At 35.9% G+C, this 20,593-nt stretch overlaps 2 protein-coding genes across 6 annotated transcripts; one reads left to right on the plus strand and one right to left on the minus strand.

Moving 5' to 3' along the window:
- On the plus strand, positions 958–6,470 carry LOC109234281 (AP-2 complex subunit sigma). The gene is made up of 6 exons (XM_019400193.1): positions 958–1,147; positions 1,332–1,430; positions 1,542–1,592; positions 4,641–4,814; positions 5,762–5,821; positions 6,155–6,470. Exons 1-6 carry the CDS (start codon positions 1,145–1,147, stop codon positions 6,194–6,196), a joined length of 429 nt encoding a protein of 142 aa, XP_019255738.1. The 5' UTR covers positions 958–1,144; the 3' UTR covers positions 6,197–6,470.
- Positions 6,887–11,859, minus strand: LOC109234282. Of its 5 annotated transcripts, none has more exons than XM_019400197.1 (13): positions 11,806–11,859; positions 11,634–11,688; positions 10,535–10,705; positions 10,379–10,436; positions 9,897–10,018; positions 9,613–9,826; positions 9,348–9,526; positions 9,212–9,272; positions 9,023–9,092; positions 8,846–8,936; positions 8,414–8,767; positions 8,150–8,341; positions 6,887–7,576 (listed from the first exon to the last, which is right to left on the minus strand). In XM_019400197.1, exons 3-13 carry the CDS (start codon positions 10,628–10,630, stop codon positions 7,154–7,156), a joined length of 1,860 nt encoding a protein of 619 aa, XP_019255742.1. In that variant the 5' UTR covers positions 10,631–10,705; positions 11,634–11,688; positions 11,806–11,859; the 3' UTR covers positions 6,887–7,153. The 5 variants fall into 5 exon arrangements, with proteins under 5 accessions (XP_019255742.1, XP_019255743.1, XP_019255739.1 ...); XM_019400198.1 differs by having other exon boundaries at positions 9,613–9,814; positions 10,535–10,711; XM_019400194.1 differs by having other exon boundaries at positions 10,535–10,711.

The following is a 20,593-nucleotide window of genomic DNA, read 5'->3' on the forward strand; positions in this document are numbered from 1 at the left end:
GAGGAATTTTAGATTTTCTTGGAAATCATGGACCTTCCGAGTCCCTGATTATGTTTCTAAGTTAATTTTGGTAAATGGTACATGTTGATAAGTGCGAAGATCAATCTTCTATTTGTCTTATTCAATGCTATATACATATTCATTAGTTTTATCCGCACTTATTTTATAATTATGACAAATATATGTCCCTTTCCTTTTGTTTATTTGTCATTTTGGTCCTGTCGATTTCTTTCAAAGGTAAATCATGAATTCATGATAAATTTCTTTTCATCTACTGAGTATGCTATTCGTGCTTTATTTGTAGGTTGTGTTTGATGCTTCACTTCAAAAATTGGTGGCTCGACTGAGTTGTTTTTGAGAAAAAACTGGGATGCCTGTGTGTAGGAAATTTAATCAAGTGAGTTTAGAGCGATTTTAGAGACACAATGTGATATTTTTTATTAGCTAAGTGATTTTGTTTGCAAAAACTTGTTCCTCTTGTGAAAAGTGAATAGTATGACTTTTCACATTTTTGCCTTTGCATAAATAGAACAAGTTATATCAAGATGGTGTGAATGATACTGATATTATTATCGAGTATATGTAGCACTAAAACAACTGGACCTTAGTCATCTTGCTAATCCAGCGGACTGCAGATTTTTAGTTTTGTCAGTGTGAATTCTTGTTGCTGGTGTGCTATTCTCTATCCTTTGTTTCTCATTTAGTCAGTTCGCCAAATAAATATGTACACTTTATCCCAAATTAATGCCGTCTTCAATATCATCCATCAATTTATCTTTACTGAGAGCAAGAAAACTAATTGCTTAAATTTCTATTCTTTAGTTTATAGTTTGAGACAAACTTAGAATATAGTATTGACTTTCATATTGGGCCCGGGCTTTGCACGGGCATACCTATCTGGTATTACTACAACCACGCGCCTTTTGATTCTCGGTTGAAAACTAACAAACTATTTTTTTTGTCCAAAGTCCAACTTACAAAAAAAAAAAATCCCAAAAAGTTGCCATATGCTGGTCTTGCCCCTCTATTCTGACCCTGGACTCAAATTACTAGTTTCTACGAATTAATTGAGAACCAAAGAAATCTTGTGCAACTTTTCCAAGTGTTTCATCAGCTCTCTTTTGCCTACAGATCCTCTGTAAAAATGGTAACTTTTCTTCTTCCCTTTGATCTAAATGAAAAATATTCAATAACTGAAACTACTATCTATTGGGGAAATGCTTCTCTTTCCATTTCAAGAATTTGCTTTTTGAAAATTTATTTTCATTTCTCTTCTAGCATACTAATTTTTGATCCTTTCTTTTCAATTGGGTCATTTCAAAAATTGGTAGATCCGTTTCATTTTGCTTCAAAATAGACAAGGAAAGACACGTCTGGCCAAGTATTACATCCCTCTCGAGGAATCCGAGAAGCACAAGGTTGAGTACGAGGTATTATTCTTTCTCTTTTGCTTCTGTTGCTTTTCTTATTTCAACTTTGATAATGTAAAATCTTTTAATTTCATATAATGGGTTTTATTTATTTAATCAATTTGGTCGTAGGTTCATCGGTTGGTGGTGAATAGAGATCCCAAATTTACCAATTTTGTTGAGGTAATAACTTCCAAAATCTTTTATTTCAGATATTTCCTATCCATCAGTATACAAAAGCTACATTTTTTATACTTTTAAGAGATTCTATATTATTAAGCTTTTTCTTATCATGCTTCTGTGGAATTAAGTTTAACTTGATCAGCTTGAATAGAAAAAGCTACTAGGTGACTATGTATTTTATTTTGTTTTCATTTCGTTTACAGAACACCAGAATAAGCTACTGTGTTGCAATTGTGCTAAGCCAAAGATGAAATCTTTTTGCTAGTCTTTAATTTTCTTAAAATGTTTATTTTAGACTACCTTATAGTGTGCGTGAAAGATGTCTCTTGGTGAATGATTATTTTGGTTTTCCCCGTCGGTACATTGTGGTACGACACTTCACATTTTAGGTGAAGTCATATTAAGAGGGCTTATCATATTTGTCTTTGTCCTATTATTCATTTACCATTGTGTCTAACTACTAGTTCTAACATATGGAGGATCAATATTGTGTTCACTTCTACAAGTAGGTCGAAGGGAGAAATTCCATGAAATGTTTAAAGGATTTGGCAGTATTCATAGTTTATTGCACAACAGATAATTCCTGGCAATAGAAACTTATGTTATGGCTGAGTTGAAATTTATTTTATGGCCATTTCTTCCATACCTGCATGTTTGATTCTATGTTCAATCTCTTGGCCTTAAAAGTATAGATGTTGGCAGAGAGTGGGAGGGTCAAAAGGAGGAAGGGGAGGGAGGGAGAGGAGGGAAGAGTCAAGAAAGAAGAGGATCTCCTTTTCGCTTTAGCTTGTGTGTGTCTGTGTGATAAGAGGATTTATGAAGATTGAAGAACCATTTAGCATCCACTATTTTTGTGCAGTACATATGGCTTCAGTATTGGTGTTCTATTCTCGGATTTAATTCCTTGAACAATCCGGCATTTGGATTTATGCATTACATCAAAAGATGCGTTGCTTTTAATTTTTTTAAGTAGTCATCAGATGCTTCTTGAAGCGTAACCAACTGTTTAATTCCCTTAAATGATTTGGAGTAATGGAGAAAATAATCTCCACATAAAATTTGACATTGTTAATACAATGTCGGTTTCACTTTTCCTTTCCACATAAAACTTAACTTTATTTTATAAATCATTGGTTCCACCTTTTCTTTTCTGAATAACTGGTATCCGCATAAGTTATGTGGGAATCCATGTATTATTTTATGCACGATAGAGTGTGGAATAAGAATATGAGGATTAACACTACATGGAAACTATTAAATGGCTAAGAAAACCCTTAATGTTGTAACCAATACTTTATTTTTAAATAAAAACATATTTTTAAATATACGATATAGTAATAATTTTTAATGCAACAAGCCAAACATCCAATAAGAAATAATATACATTACAATCCCTGTATTACGAATGTTGAGATTAGTAATGCAGAGAGTAAGATTAATGAAAATCTATTGTGAGAGGAAGAATGATCAACACATGGTATTTATTGACCTGGATAAAGCATATTCCAAGAAAGGTCTTTTGGTGGTTATTGGAGAAGAAAATAATTCATGTTAAATATATAGATGCCATAAAGGACATGTTTGAAAGAGCCGTCACTAGCTTGAGAACAGTAGTTGGAGATACAAAGGAGTTTACCATTACTATAGGTTTACATTAGGGATTGACATTGAGCCAATACTTGTTTTCCCTAGTTATGGATGAGCTAACTAAGACAATACAAGATGAGATCTCATAGTATATACTATTTGCTAACGATACTGTACACTATTGACGAAGCCAACTAGGGTGTCAACCAAAAACTTGAACTATGGAGAAGCACTCTAGAGAGTAAGAATTTTAAGATTTGTAGAAGTAAGACAAGAATTTTAAGATAAGTAGAAGTAAGACAAGAATTTAAGATATGTAGAAGTAAAACTGACTATATGCATTGCAAGTTTAGTCTACATAAGAAGAGTGAAGTTGATGTGAGATTGGATGGGATTGTGGTGCCTAAATGCAAACAGTTTAGATATCTAGCGTGTCATTCTAGGAGAATGGAAGATATAACGCATAGAATCAAAATCGGATGGTTTTAGTGGAGAAGTGCTAACAGGGTATTATGTGATCAGAAGATGCCTATCAAAGTGAAAGGTAAGCTCAATAGTTACAAGACATTGAAAGAAAAGAATGGTTATAAGACCAACAGTGTTATATGAGAGTGAATCTTGGGCTGCTAAAGTCCAACACCGCCACAAGATGAGTATCGTGGAGATGCGGATGCTAAGAAAGATATGCAGTCATACAAGATTAGACAAGATTAAAAATAAATACATTCGCGAAAAGGTACAAGTAGCACGACAACATTAACAAAATAATACATAGATTCTCGCATAACTTATGCGGGTATTAGTTATGCGGAAAAGAACAATTGGAATGAAACATTGTATAAAATAATGCTAAGTTTTATGTGGAAAAGAAAATGAAACAAAACATTGTATTGTATTAACAATGTTAAATTTCTCCACTATTCCGAACCAAACATCACCTTTCTGACAAAAAGGACAAAGCAAGAAATAAGAAAGCAGAATTTTTTTTCTCTCCTTAAATAAGTGATTTATGATTGGAACTTTAAGTGGGAATTCAAGCAACGGAAGGGAGAGAAAGAAAGCAAGTTTGAAGCTTGAACCTGTGTGTATTATAAGATAGAATACAACTGAATGCAATCAAAAAAAGAAAAGGAAATCATTACCTTCTGTGCTGAAACCTCAACAGAATTGATGAAAGAACTGAATCCAGGGAGGAGTTTATTTGAATGAGGGACTTAATCAACTTTCTTTAATATAGGTTGCTCATGAGATATACATAATAGCTGAGTCATGGTGTCTTTTAGTTAGACATTGGTCTTCAGGATACCAACATCAGTAAAAAAGGTGGACATATTTGTCATCTTGATGCAGCATCCAAGATTTATTTTTCCGTCTCTACTTCTTTTTAATTTTCGTAAAGTTATATACTTTTTGATAATTCACTAATAAATATCATCGGTCTATGATTTTCCCTCTTTGCAGTTCCGTACCCACAAGGTAATATACAGAAGATATGCAGGATTATTTTTCTCACTCTGTGTTGATATCACAGACAATGAGTTGGCTTATTTGGAGTCCATCCACTTGTTCGTGGAGATTTTGGATCACTTTTTCAGCAATGTCTGCGAACTAGATTTGGTTTTCAATTTCCACAAGGTTAGACATTTCTTATCAAACTATGGTTGCTACTTACAGAATCAGCAAAGGTTTAATATCTTTCTTTTCCAATGACCCCTGTTGTGGCACAATGGTCCTTTTATTTGTGGTAAATCAATCAGTATATTGTATCTTCTAAGATGCCTACTAAATTTTGCTGTATTTCTTTTTAAGTTTTGTGCGGGCCCTCCAATTGAGTGCCTGTCCTCAAATCTTTAATTGGCAGCTTGGTTTATACTTTATACTCAATTACTTTGTATTGCCACTTGGTTTCTTATTGAAAGTGTGATCCTCCAGTAGCAAAAGTAGTGATTTACGAACTTCCATGGGTGTAACATCCTACGTACACTATGAGACTTAACCACTAATTTACTTTGTTACACAAAATATCACCTTTTTATCAACCCCACGAGGCTGCCTTCAGTGTTTGAACACGGTTTTAGGCAGAGATGGAAGGCTATGGAATAAAGATAGAGGAATTGAAGTTGATTATTCCGTGAGCAAATGGTTTACTGAAGGATTTAACATGGTTGTTAGTTCAGATTCTTTCAAGGTAAAAACTGATGGGTACCATAACAAATTGTTTCCCACGTTCATCGGCCCATCTCACATTGCCATCTGCAACCATTATCAGCATCATGTCCTGTATGAAAACACGAAGTATTCCCTGGGTGGGTGGTTAATCATTCTTTCAACTTACGTATGATTGCCAGCAAAAACTTTTAATACTATCATGCCTCATCAGGTGCACTAACTGAAAATACCAGTTTGCTAAAAATTAGGGGAATTCAGCTATTCTCTAGCTTGCAGCTTTTATCAACAGGCACTCTGTACTCCTTTCATCTCTAGAAAAATGTTGACGAAGAAATATACTTTTCCTGGGTAGAGTTGATGGCCACCTTACTAACTCAATCTATCATTTATAATCAATTTTATTCCCTCTACAGGTATATCTGATATTAGATGAGTTTATTCTTGCTGGGGAGCTCCAAGAAACAAGTAAGAGGGTAAGAAAATGCTACTCTAATCACTTCGTTTGGCCAAAATTTTCGTTTTTGCTCTTTTGATGTACATCCATATCCATACATGCAAATGTGTGTATATGTATATATGTGCATATGTATATGCTAATTTACTGGTTAGTTTGGCCTCACATTTGCCACAAACACATTTCACAGTGGTGCAAAATTTTCAGCAGAGGCAGGGTTATTATATATCTGTATCAGTTTGTTTATCTCTTATGCATGAAATGTCAGATCTAAGGCATATTTGATCCTGCTTCGACTCTGCCAAATTCTGTATGACTTTGTGCTGAACAACCTTTTTATTTTATATGGCAGGCAATTATAGAGAGAATGGGGGAATTGGAAAAGCAGGAGTGAAGATTTTCATGCTTGCTCAAGATAGACGCTTGTCCGTTGTAGTTTGGACCCCTCTTCTGTCTGGCTGTATTTACTGCATTAGAAACTCTGTACCTTGTTAATACCTGAATGTCGGTTGTGCCTCATTTATCTCTAAATTTATTTATTCATACATTCAAAGATGATTTTATATTGCAGAAGAACTTCATAGGCAATGTTGCTGATTCATTCTTCGTTATGTACTGAACTTCGCCAAGTTTGAATATACATATCTTGCAGTTAACTTTTCTGATCAGTCAAGCTTTTTCTGGCGAACTGCGGTAGGATGACTTGAGTTATAAATTTCAATGCCAGAAAATAAGTCATTCTGTAAGTATGAAGGAACAGAAACCGAAGAGCAGCTCTTTTAGACTGAATAGCTTGCAGAAAGAAATTTAAAGCAACAACAACATACCACAAGTGTCGTCTAGGGAGGGTATGATGTATGCAACCTTACCCCTACCCCGGTGAAAGAAATTTAAAGCAGTATGAAATTATCTCACCTCTTTTCTTTTTATTCCCCCCTTCTGCCTCTAATTCGAGTCTCTTCATAGAGTAACGAGATAATCTGTTGTTAAGTCAACAGTCTTCTCAGACAAATAGCCATTTAGGCATATTCGCAGGTGTGTTATTTCTCTAACTATCGCAAGAAAGGAAAAAGAGAAGAAAATCTCTCTGAAAATGTTACTCTATAATTAATTGAAAGTTAAACATAATATGTAAGCCTTTAATATATGAAATTGTACTAGACTACATCATCCAACAAAGGGACACAATCTACTATATTCTCACTTCTTGTCGTTTCTCCTTTCGATATTTTCATTAACAGAATGAACACTTACTCTTATGCATAAGCAAAGAAAAGAATAAATCAATTATGATTTGGAAGAGGCCTGATATAATCTTGATATTGCTAATATTGTACCCTCCCTCTCAATCTTAAAGATGACCATTGCACAGCAGCTGCAATGAAGGCACCTTATTGGGGTAGAGTCCATGTCCATTTCCCTCGTAGCCAGAAGGGAAAAGGTAATATGGTCCTCTGTTCCTTGAAGTAGCTCGTGACGAAGAAATGGACATAAGCTCCTGCTCATTCAGAAAAACTGGAGCAAGCTTGGAAGAAAGAGGTTCCATGGAGGAGGAAGAAGCTGCAAATTGAGCTTGAGAAGGTCCAAAGATAGGCATTTGTCGCCCTGCATTTTGCCAGTCTCGCATTTGTGAGGTAGAGACTCCAAACTTGTACTGATCAGTGAAATGAGCGTTGCGTAGTTCATTCTGCTGCAATGTTTGGCTTTGTAAGGTCATATCAGCTGCAAATGAAGGACGGGTCGATGCACCTCCAAGATATGGAGGCAGCAGAACCTGCAACTTAGCCATAAAAGAATCGCCTTAAGCTTCCAAGCAATGTATTAATTAGTAGTGTCACCACATAAACTGACTTATTCCCAAATCCTCTTTTAAAAGATGCTGACCAGTAAAATGTTGTTGATCGCACAAATATACTGATATTGTTCTCTAACATAAGCTTTTGTATGTATTGGTATATAAACACGTAGATATGTATTTGACTGGGCAGGTGTCTTTGCATAAACTATTGTTTATAGTCCGTCCATGGTCGTGGCAGATCCACCCAGTGGCATTATGTTGTTTTACATAATCAAGGCAACCAAAGGGTCCAGATTTTAGTACGTACCTATGCTGTCCGAGTACTGATACATAAAGATACCTAAGCATTCTATTTACTTGTGGATCGCAAAAGCGCTTAAGTGAAAGCACATTTCACAAGCTGAGATCAACCCAAACAATGTGCAAGTATCTTAAGAATGGTCTAATTCAAGAAACTGAAACTCTGGCAAACTAGTTATGCTTAAATGCAGCAAAGTAATTTTAATTAGAAGCCACCTGCTCTTTATTAAAAAAAAAACTAGAAATCACCTGCTGAGCTGATGCTGTTGCAGGATGGAAACGGAAAGATGTAGATGAATAACCATTCTGGGGCAGCAAGAAATGCATGGCTGGATGGTTTTGTGAGGTTAGGGGCGCTTCAAGATTATGACCAGCAATATTAGCACCGTTAGCACCTTTCATCACGTAACTTCCAGCTGACAATGACAGGAAATCTATGTTCTGCCCATTACAGAAAGTTGATTGTTATTGCGTATCAATAAAGAAAATCATATATTACCGAATATAACTGACCTGCTTTACTAAAGAATTGACCCCAGATGATGTAGAAGCTTGTTGCTGCTCTTGAAGGAGTCTTTGGTGCAAAAGGATTGCATTTCTAACTTCAGTTTGATTCTTCTCAGTAGTAGTGCAGGCAACACTGCCGGTAGAATCAATGCCATGCATCTCATTTACCTTTCCAGTTAGGCTGTTCTGAATTAGGCGAGTCCCTTGCTTTGATCCATCGTGGGATGACAACTGAGGAGGATGCGAGGAGACGATGTCTTCTCTTGCAGAAGTCTGTAAGACTTTTATCAGCCGACTTATATAAACATGAGCAGCACACCTCTTAAATGATTTTCTCAAATCAAGTGGAACTTGGGAATCCTGCAGAATCAAATCAAATGAATGATTCTCTTAAGTATATACAAGTAACTTAAAAACCATATCAAAATACTACAATACCTTCACGGTTGGGAGAGAAAACTCTGCATTTTGAGCTTGAGCATCAGCACCAGTACTTCCAAACCACGCAGGAAATTTGGCAATTGGATACCTATCATTACTCAGCGCATGAGAGGCCAAACAATATTTGTAGGCAAAAGAAACTAAGAAAGAGTACGGCTAGAAATTGGAAATTACTGTTTTGAAAAACCAAGTTTGTCGGAACAAGAGGACCCTCCTGCAGACAAGCCTGGACGCAACAATGAACCTGATAAACAAAAACGACATTTCTGTGTAAGTGTAAATATTGAACGCATAATTTGGATGCCGCTTCTCTGTTATATGTACAACCACTCATTAGAAAATTTCGTAACTTGCAGGCTATACCATTATTCCTCTTCTCCTTAAGCATGTTCAGTTGGTTGGCTTGAAATCCACAGGCAACAATCTAAATAGCAAAAATGTCAGAACAACATCTATGTCACGTATTAACCATACATAAAAATGTCCAAACGAAACCTACTGGTTGCAATGAAATTTCAAGTTGCTCTGTGCTGATCGATGTATCACACTGGGAAGCATCCTCAGATGATTTTAATTTGGCAGCTTCTCCAGCTGAAACAGCCACCTCAGGAAACTGCTTAGAAACTTCATCATTGAATTGGGAGCTGGTTGTCCTTATCTCCTGCTCTTCCTTCACAACTACACCATTCATGAAATGTACTTAGTGTGACAAATGACCAATTATGGAAGATACTAACACATAAACAAAGAACAAACAAACAGACCTCCATTTGCAATCATAGAAGCCTCAGCTTCTTTTAACGCAGATTTCATTTCTGACAGTTGACTATTTAATTTGCTTGCGCTCGAGGTGACAGTGTCTGGTATCATACCAGCCAAAGCATATAAGGTTTCAGCCACTTCTTCTTCATCTTTGGTGATTGGCCCTTCAAGCTCCGTTACACACCCATTTGAGCCACGACGAGTCTGCATTAAATACTGATGTATGAATCAGAGAGGCAAAAGAACTAGTAAAAGGAAAAAGCTGCAAAATTTACGGGTTCCTAACCAATTTGAGCTTAGATTTGTTGACGTCTTTCCTTAGTGTTTCAGCTCCATCTAACATGTAATTCAGCTTTTTTGAAACTGGCAAAGGCGGAGTGATGGACTGGCGACTTCTCTTCTTGATAGCTACAAACGGAAATAAATTCTCTTAACAGACTTAAAGTTGCTTGAATCCTTGTATAAAACTTTATAATTAATTCAAAGTCCAAACTGTTACTTAAACAAGAACTATTTTTTAACTTTATACTAGAGTACAATCAGAAACTTGGCATGTGCAATCATCCAACTGCAGATTAAATACTTTTTAAGTTCTCATGCTTAAAAAGAAAGAAAAGTGAAAAGAAATTTACTATATTGGAAAAAAAGAAGAAGAAACAAATGACCCCCTACCAAGCACTAGGCCCCAATTAATACAGAACAATTCCAATAAGATAACAGACATAAGCAAGAGATTGATTTCCAAATTCAATTCACTAAAAAAAATACCTGAACGAAGTTTCCGAGGAACAGAAGCATGATCCACTCCATTACACTCGTCGAAAAACTGCAAATTCAAAATAGTTGACAATTAAATAAGATTAAGTACTATTTACAATATCTCCAATTATAGATTGATATACTAATTGAGCTAAAATTTCCCACCTTTTTAGGAAATCTAAACCGCTTCCTAACAGCAGCACTAGAATGAATCTCATTATCACCATCGGACCTTAAACAACTCATTCCAGCGCTGTTCATACTGGATTAGACTTGTCAATTTTCACCTTTTTTCTTCAGTTTATTCTGCTATTATGACATTTTCTTCCTTACAATCTGAACCTTCAAAGCAAAACCCAGTAATATTATCAGAGCCAATTGAGAGAAATCAAAACTTATAAGAAAAAATCAAGATAAAAAGAAGGATAAAGAACTACTACTAATAGATAACGAAAAAGAAGAGAAAAAAAAAAAGGAAAAAGGAGTAATGCAATACGACACGCGTTACTCAACCTTGCAAACACCAAAAAAAATACAGATGAATGAAATAAGAATAAAAGAATATTTACAGAAACAGACAATATATTATTACATTGATGGTTTTTGTTGTTTAGTAACCGTTGATCTTTTAATACGGAGAGACGAAAAACCAATTGAATTAAAATTAAAAAAAATTCATATTCATCAAATTTACACTTCACATCTTAGCATTACCAATTTGTTTCCACCAAATAGCCTCGCGTCTGTTAAAACAAGAAAAAAAACCTTCAAATTACAGAGCCTTTTTTGTAGTAAATCTAAACTAACCAGAACCTAAAACTCAGAGGTTTTTCAGCTGAAGAAGAAGAGGTAAAAAGTTACTGTAAACAACAGAAAAACGGTACTGAAAAAGATTTTTACCAGAAGAAAAGTGAAATTGGGTCCTTTTAATATGTACAAAAAGAATCGGGTTCATACTCACTCATCAACCCCAGAAAAAAGAAAGAGAGAGAAAAACAAAGCACACGCAAAGTACTCACATCAAAGAAAAATAGAAAAAGCGTACTTATAACCAATCTCAATACATTTAATAAATTAATATCCATAACTACCAAAAATCAACATTAAGTACTACAATTAACATTTCTGATTTATTTGGATTGTATGTATGTACAATTTTTTCATACAATCTCAGAAAATAAGAGTCTCACTCTTTCAGATCGACATAACAAAATTTAAAAAAATGCAGAAAATAAGGAAACTAGAACACATTGCAATTACTTACTCATTTCCAGAGAATGATGAAAAATCCAGCTTATAATATGTTGCAATTCACATAACTGAACAGGAAAGGAAAAAGAAGAAGAAATTTTGATTAACTAAAATAGTAACGATTTTAGAGCTGAGAATATTTCTGCTTAACAAACGGAAAAACCGAAGCTTTCGCTTCTGATTACCCGATTCTCTGAAGATTTCACAAAACGGTCAGTCACACACACACACACACACTGAGTTCTGTTTTCTCTTTTTCTGCGATTTATAAGGAATATATTAATTATTACGTCATCGCATTATCTACGGACCACAGCAACGTGATTTTCGTCACCGTTGGATCAAAAGGCAGGTAATCCCACTGTCATCTACGTGGCCAAAGTGTTTCTTACATAAGTTGCCAGCGTGTATTTTACAAGCCGGAAAAAGGAAAAATCGGCGAGTAATTGAAAACTACGGCGTATTACGATTTTAGTGCTTTGGGTGGGGTCCACGTACGGTAATGATTTGATTCTCTGGCGCTGGGTGAAATGGGAGGGCTTCATGAATGATGCGTGAAGTTGAGATCAATTCAGTTGAAAGAGACTAATGAAATGACTAATTTAGCCTTTCATTCGGATTTTGAATGACCAGAATATCCCTCCCCTCTAGTTGCAAGAAGTGGAAGGAAGGAGCCATGGAAAATTACTCCTTAGGTACTTTTTATTTGAATTTTAAATTTGGTACCTATTAAAATAATTTAATTAATAATATTGATTGTAAGATATATTTGATCATATTATGTTTGTCTTCTGTTTAAACAAGTGATTAATGAATATATGTTAGTCTTAAAATAGTGGAAAGGCTACCAAATAAAAATAATAATAACTCTTTTTGAGGTCCCTCCACTTAAATATTTTTGTACGGAACTTGCCTAATAAGATTTACCTTTCTACTATAGTTTGCAAGCTATTACATTAAAGCGGATTTACACATAACACGCCCAATTACGGCTGCAAGTTCCATAATTTACACAAATTTTTTTGTAAGAAATACGATAATCGACTCTAAGTCAGTCGTTTTAATTAGTAAGGAAAAGTGACGATGGGGACTATAATGCCAAAATGCACGCTAACCTCGATAGTAAGCGTCGATCAGTTAAAACAACAGTAAGAGTAAAATTGAATAAAGTAAATAAGTATAATTAGTTTCTTCTCAATTTTGCAAATGACTATAGTAATTTGTATTTGAAAAAAAAAATACTAGTAGTAGTAAAAGAAATCTGAGGTAGTAACAATACTGCAAAATCAGTAGAAAGTTTGAGGGGACTTTTGTGCTTCCACTCTATTACTCCGCAACACGCGTGTGTCCTGCAACTATTAGTCTATTTTTTTGCCAATTTTGTTTTGCTTAAATAAATATTTGCCTAAAAAGGTCATTATTAAATAGGTCTCAGCTTGCAAATGGACATTTATTGTTGAATCGAGGTTAAAATTTGATCTTGAATTGGAGATAATTTGAAATTTAAATTGAAGTTGCAGTTAAGGAGTGCATCTTAATGGTAGGCTTTAAAATCCTTAACTCCCAGAAATCATTAAACTCTTATAATTTTTTTTTAGACAAAATTTACAAACTTCTAACTTATTCCTATCCTATTCCTAAAGTCATCGATGTTTTTAAGTTACTTTAAGCTTATTTATTTTACTAGTTTCTGAGCACGTGTGTCCCATATAAACCAGTACAGATTTTCTAATATAAAGTTAATATTATTAAGACGTGTACATTAAGTATTATGCAAAATTTGAAAGATGTACGGTGTTGAACTTAAAATGATTGGATAGGTACACAGTTATATTTAGTTAGGTTAGGCATGTTTTATAATCATATTAATTTTGATCATATGAGATACGTACACACATACGATGTTCTTGATGTATATTTCATTATGATTTGCTTTGTCATAATCACAATTTTTGTTTTCGACATTAATATTCCGATTAAAAGTAAAATAATTCGTACATATTATATTTTTCTGAAAAAATGTAAGTCATATGTTTGTGAAAAGTAACTAACAAGAATAAACAGAACAAAAACAAAAGAAAAGAATTTTCAGCAGTTGTGCAAAGTGATACAAAAATTACGTAAAAATATGATTTGCATAAATAAATTGGCATTTTAGTAACTGTTTGTATCTCAACGAACCATCATAAAAGATGAAAAATTATTTTTGATTTGACGAACCAGCATAAATGATAAATTGTAATGGTAGACTATTTGCTTACTCTACGTTATACTATTAATAACATTATTATCATAGTTAGTGTGGAGTATTACTTATTCTTTATTATGAAATGCTTTATGTTTTTCTGCATTGAGGTTGAACGCAATTTAGTTCTTTCCTCGGTGGAGTCCCTTGAGCTTTCCTTCCACACATTCATTTAATTATCTAATGCAGCTCCTCAATTTTTCAAATAATTAAGTTTGGTTAATGTATCGATTTAAGAAGGAGCAATTTTCATTTTCTTAAGGGTATTATAGTCTCTTAATTTTATAGTGCCAATCTCGGAGGGAAACCCTCGAGGAAATCTACGCTCGAGGTTTTGACCTCTCCGAAGAGATAGCTCAGACTAAGGCGCTTGAAGCTGATGCCAGGTTTCTTGTCTCCTCCTCCGATGACGATGATGATGAAAGCAGCCAGGGCGGATCCGATAACGATGGCCCGAAGGAGAAGCTGCCCCTGAGGGAGTAACCAGCCCCAGGCATAGTTAGGATTTTAATTTTCTTTCTTTTTTTGTAAGACCCCTGTCGGTCTCTTGTACAAATCCTTTTTCATCAATATATATATTAGAGGAAATTTTTCTTGAATGCCTTCTCCATTTTTATAAACATATTTTTGCCTTGTAAAATTTTCAACACAACCTTATGCTTTGAACGGTGCGTTCGAGACTTCGGATTTTGGATGACTTCCTCGAAGTTCACCATGGTTGAGTTTGAATAAGGTTTGAACTCAAGGCATAGGTGTTTAACCAAAAAATAAAATTTCGATTAAAGCTTATAATTTAGAAGAACGTGGAATACTGATATTCAAAAGAATGTATAAAAGAAAGCAATTTGGATAGTAAAAATATAATCAAGAGAAACAAGTAAACCAAAGTATATTCAGATAGTGTTTCGTGTCCTTACAATTGATCAGTTATCTCCCTTTTATAGGTACCTTGGAGATATGTGTTTTGCCTCCGTCATAACAAGGCTATTATGGGCAATTAAAGACATTAAATGCTACGTTACATAATCATTATATTTAATACAGATTCTCTAACGTTTTTGGTATTTAATGCTCATTAAATACTGTATCTGGACTCTCGTGTGCTGTCAGATTCATTCTCTTTGATTCTTGGGATTAAATGACTTGAACAGGTATGAGCGTTGCCTCCGCTCGTGCCTCTTCTTTTGCTTTCTGCTCGTATCTATTGCAACTCGTGCCTTCTTGCCAGTTGTAATTCTTTAACCAATCTATATGTCACGACACGTCATCTTCACACCTCTTTAATATGTAAATTCAATTTTTCCCAATACAGATAGTCCCCCCACTTGCCATTTATTCATCAATTGAATATTTGGGAAGTGGATTTCATTAAAACGAGAATTTTTGTCACCATAAATGCTGTGACAGAATCGACGCTTCAATTGTCACTTCCATTTAATGTGTTTTACACGTGTCACCTTCTTATTAGTTCTGCAGTTTTGCAGCTCTTTTTTAGGCTTTATTTACGACTTCCCTGCTTACGAAGCATCAGTTATCATTATTATGGTCCTTCCATCATTGCACTTTTTCCTTGACGGTGTCTTATAAATATAAATATAACTTCCTTCTTTGTCTTTACCACATAAAGTTTATCGAATATTCAATTTCCCAAATCTTTGTTTGCTTCTTCTTCGTATCATCGTTCTTTACTATGTCTTCATCAAACCCTAACCCTAGGAGAGTTCCCATAGTTGATACCTTCCCTAATGCCCCCGTCAGGAGTAGAAGGGGAGGTAGACTTCGTAATTTAGGGTCTGTTCGTGGTGGTTCTTCTGTCCCTTCATCTAGTTCTGGCCCTTCTTCTAGAACTAGGGGTTCACTTTCACAAAGATCTTCTTCAAGAGGTAAAGAACCTTCTGAACCTCTTCGTGAGCCTACAGTAGAGGAGATAGTTCCTACGGAACTATCTTTTTATCATGACAGAGAATCTCTTAGGAATCAAGTCTCTGGTTTAGATCGTGCTGATATCTATCCCACTCAAATTACAGAAGTTTTGATTCCTGTAGTTCGTAGTGACTGCCATTGCAGTAGTGATTTTCCTATTATCATCCCTAATCCAAATCAAAGAATTACCTCTTATTTAACCGGGTTTTCTTTTGTTTATACATACCCTTTCACCTTAGGGTTTAAACCAGCTATTGACCCGGTCATTCTTGAGTTTTGTTGTTTCTTTGATGTCTGTTTGGGTCAAATTGGCCCAATCGTATGGAGGGTTGTTGCCTGTTTGAGGTATTTGACCAACACAGCTGGTGTTCCCTTTACTTTCCCTCATTTGATTCACCTTTATTCCCCTAGGCTCTTCTGCAATGGTGTTTTCACACTAGTAGCCAGGAGTAAGAGAGTTTTGGTAAGCCCTGAGGATGACAAAGACCGTGGCTGGTATGCCAGGTTTGTTGCTGCCCCCACTGTTGGTTTAGTGGGTGAAGATAATGTTCCCTTCCCTAAGAAGTGGAATTTTGCACGTAAGTCTTTTTAACTTTCTCGTGCTTTTTTTCTTCAAGTTTGTCAACTTTTCTAATTTTGCCCCTTTTTTTTAGCAACCATGTGAGTTGTGGAAAGTGTTCCCAATTTCCGTGATTGGGTAGACAAGTTACTAAAGACTGCACCAATGGATGATAGGTCTTGGAAGACACTTTCTAACCGATTTGGCTGGAAAGTAAAAACTCATGGTAAGAGTTTTCGTATTATTTCATTTTTCATATAATGTTTTTTTACACTAATTTCAATCCTTCTTTTTATCAGGATTTGCTATTCGGGGAGTTACTGCCGAGGCGGTTGCGGCTTCCCGCATCTCTTCAGGAACCCGTATCTCTTTAAAGAGGGCTCAAGAAATAGTTTTGGGTTCTTCGTCAAAGAAAAGCTGTTGAAGAAGAAGATTCTGAAGAAGAGGAAGACGGGGGCTCTTTGGTGAGAAGGCCTCGAGCTCGAAGACGCATCATTTCTGATGATGAAGCTGAAGCATCCCCCCGCCGTTCTATTCCTTTTACCGAGCCTACTGAGGCCCCGGTGGTGATTCCCGTATCTGATGATGATGCTACTCCCCTAGATACTCATGAGTCCATTGAACAACTTTTTATTAGCGGGTTTGGCAGTGAAGGTTTAGGGCCCGTTTTAAATGAAACACCCTTAGCTTCTTTTTCGACTCCCGTGTCTGTGACTCCTTCCTTGCCAACCTCAACTGTTCCTGTTCCTTCTCAAACTGTTTTCACTTCTTCTACTACCCCTCCTTCGACAATTCCTCCTCCAATCATTCATCATATTGAAGTTGGCTCTTCAAGTAGGAGCGCTGCTATGAGGAGGGTAGTCATTGAAGTTCCTGCTGAGAGCAGTCTCTTGAGGAAATCTGGTCAATCGGATGCATGGTTAGAGCCTTTAATTGGCCCAATCGAAAAAGCCAAACTTCAAAGCCACAGTTCATTGACGTTGATGAATGATATTGTGCATGCCACTTTGAAGGTATTCATCTTCTCTCTCCTTTTCCTTTACTTTATGGTTTTTCTATCTTTGGGATTCTTATTTCCCTTTTTTTTAAAGGCCAATCTCATCGGCACAGAGATGATGAAAAGAGTTACCTCCTCAGAGCAGATTGCACGTGATTCTCAGCTAGAGGCATTCAATTGGAAGGAACAGTACGAAAGCTTGCAAATTGATATGGAATATTTGGAAGAGAGTAAGAGTACCTTGGAGCAGCAGGTGCGGGCCTTGACTTCGGAATTGGGGATTGTAAAGGCTTCTTTGAGTTAAGCAGATAAAGAAAGAGCTCGTCTTGAAACTTCCTTCTCAGAGCACCTATCCAAGGCTAGTGAAGAGAACAGAGAGTTAAAGACTCTCTTAAGTGAAAAAGAAGCTTACGCCGGGGAGCTCGTGCAGAATTTGACACAAACACAAGATGACCTCCGAGTTTCTTCTGATAAGGTTTGTGCTTTGGAAAACTCCCACGCCTCTCTTCAAGCCTCCTACACATCTGCCTTAGCTAAAAATGAGAAGTTGAAGAGCGAGATTGCTGACTGGGAAAGGGATTACGAGATCCTTGAAGATAAGTCTGCTATGGAAGTAAGTTGGGCGTTTTTGCGCCGTGATACCCTAATTGAAGATGGCCAAGAAAATTTTAACTTAGAGTCTGAGTTGGCTAAGATCAATGAAACTATTGAGAAAGCTCAGCAAACTCAAGATTTTCCTTCTCCAGTGGCCGAAGCTTCCGTGAATGTTGAAGTTGATACGAGTATCCCAACTCTTTCAAGCCCAGTCGAGCCTGTTGCTGCAAGCCAAGGTGATCCTACTGTTGTAAGCCAAGTTGATCCCCTTGCTATTGATGCACCTTTTGCAGTTCCCTCATCTTCCTAGTGATAAGTTTAAGTTGTTTAAATTCTCTCTTCTTTTTTTTTTCTTCTGGTACCTTTTTGGAAGGTTATGTTTAAAACCCTTGGTTTCATTTGAGGGTTTGCTTTTGAAAACTTAAGTCCCCAGACCTTTTATGGGGCAGTATGTATAAATAATTTGCAGTTCCTATGACTAAGTTCTTACTTAGTCTTAAGCTTTTTAATATTTTAGAAGTTTTCTCGTTATTATCTTGAACTTCTATTTAATTTATTCTTGCCTTTATTTCTAAGGGCTTATAGAATAATCTACATTTTTATTCTTAGAAAATGCTTCTACTGTCTTCATGAATAACTAATTTAAACATGAATTTTATAAAAGAGGGCCCTTTTATATTCGACACTTAATGAAGAAGACGTCTCAACTTCATAATGGTGTTAACATACGATAAAAGAAATATGAATATACATGTTTCTTTGAAATAACTTTGACAAGTTTTTATTTGAACCTTGTCTAGGTTTAAATAATCACTTTATATGTATTTGAATTACATCTATAACTCTATTTTTCTTGTAACAGATTTAAAGAAGAAGAAAAAATAAACACGTGGTTTTTATTTATAACCCGTTTCAGTACATAGCCTTTACCCTAACTATAATAAGGTTTTCTTTGGCCTTAGCTCGTGACTTTTGCACTTGTCTTATTCAATGAGTGAATTTTTCAGGCTTAATCTTTGATTTTTCTCAATCTTCTTTGCCTTTATACACATGCATGTGTATATTATGTAGTCCCCCAAGTGTTTGAGTGTTGAAGTATGAAGCCCCGAGCACTTGATTATTCCTCTCATTTGGTCCTTTCCCTGAAAAAGGAGAAACACACGGGACTCGGAGGTGCGATTATAGATGAAGACTGCTTAACCCGTTTGTATTTCTATCAGAATATTTGTAACCCTAGGCCGGAAAGTTTAATGTTTTTCACGTGCCTTGCAGGTCGTGACTCATCATTTAGTACGGGCTAGCTTTTTGCCTATCATATAAAATCGTTAGTAAAATTTTAACAATTCAAAAATAGAATTTTGAAACAAAGATACCTGACCGTGGGTATTTGTTAGAAGTAGTATCTCTTCAAATGAACAACATTCCAATGTGAAGGTAATATTTTGCCATCCATTGTTTCCAATTTATATGCTCCTTTACCTGCAATATCATGAATTCTATAGGGTACTTTCTATGTTGGACTTAATTTTCCTGCATTAGCTGCCTTCGTAGATTGAAAAACCTTTTTGAGCACAAAGTCCCCAATTTTGAAGAATCTGAGGCGTGCTTTCCGATTGTAGTACCGTTCTATGACCTGCTTCTGTGCTGCCATTCTTATTAGTGCTGCTTCTCTCCTTCCTTCAAGTAAATCAAGATTTACACGCATTTCCTCGTTATTAGACTCTTCTGTTGCCTGTATAAACCTTGTGCTTGCCTCTCCTATCTCAACAGGAATTAAAGCTTCTGCTCCATAAACCAATGAAAATGGTGTTTCTCCTGTACTTGTTTTTGTTGTTGTGCGATATGCCCATAAAACACCAGGTAGCACTTCTGGCCAATTTCCTTTTGACTCTTCTAAACGCTTCTTTAAATTATTGATAATGACTTTATTTGTTGATTCTGCTTGCCCATTACCCATCGGATGATAAGGTGTAGATGTAATCCTTTTAATCTGCCAACTTTGAAAAAATTCTGTGATTTGAGCTCCTATAAACTGAGGGCCATTATCACACACGATCTCCTTTGGTACACCAAATCGGCATATAATATTCTGCCAAATGAAATCTTTAACTTCCTTTTCTCGCACCTGTTTGAATGCTCCTGCCTCTACCCATTTAGTAAAATAATCAGTGAGTACGAGCAAAAATTTTACCTGTCCTTTTGCTTGTGGTAATGGACCCACGATATCCATTCCCCATTTCATAAATGGCCACAGTGCGATGACTGGATGTAATAATTCCGCAGGTCTATGCATATTGTTACCGTACCTTTGACATTTATCGCATTTAGCCACGAAACTTTCTGCTTCTTCTTCCATTTTAGGCCAATAATACCCTGCCCTAATTAGGGTTCTTACCAATGATCTTTCTCCGGCGTGATTCCCACAGTGCCCCTCGTGTATTTCTCTCATTACGTACTCCGTTTGAGAAGGTCCGAGGCATCTGGCTAAGGGACCACCGAACATTTTACGATATAGATTGCCTTGCTTTAAGCAGTACCGAGCAGCCTTTTTTCGAAGCGCATGAGCTTTTTTCTTATCATCAGGGACGGTACCATACTGCAAAAAAGCAACAATCTCGTTTCTTCCAATCCCAAGTTAACGTTATAAAAATTTAC

The sequence above is a fragment of the Nicotiana attenuata genome, chromosome 11 (assembly GCF_001879085.1).
Source record: "Nicotiana attenuata strain UT chromosome 11, NIATTr2, whole genome shotgun sequence".
In the NCBI taxonomy this organism is placed as follows: Eukaryota; Viridiplantae; Streptophyta; class Magnoliopsida; order Solanales; family Solanaceae; genus Nicotiana; species Nicotiana attenuata.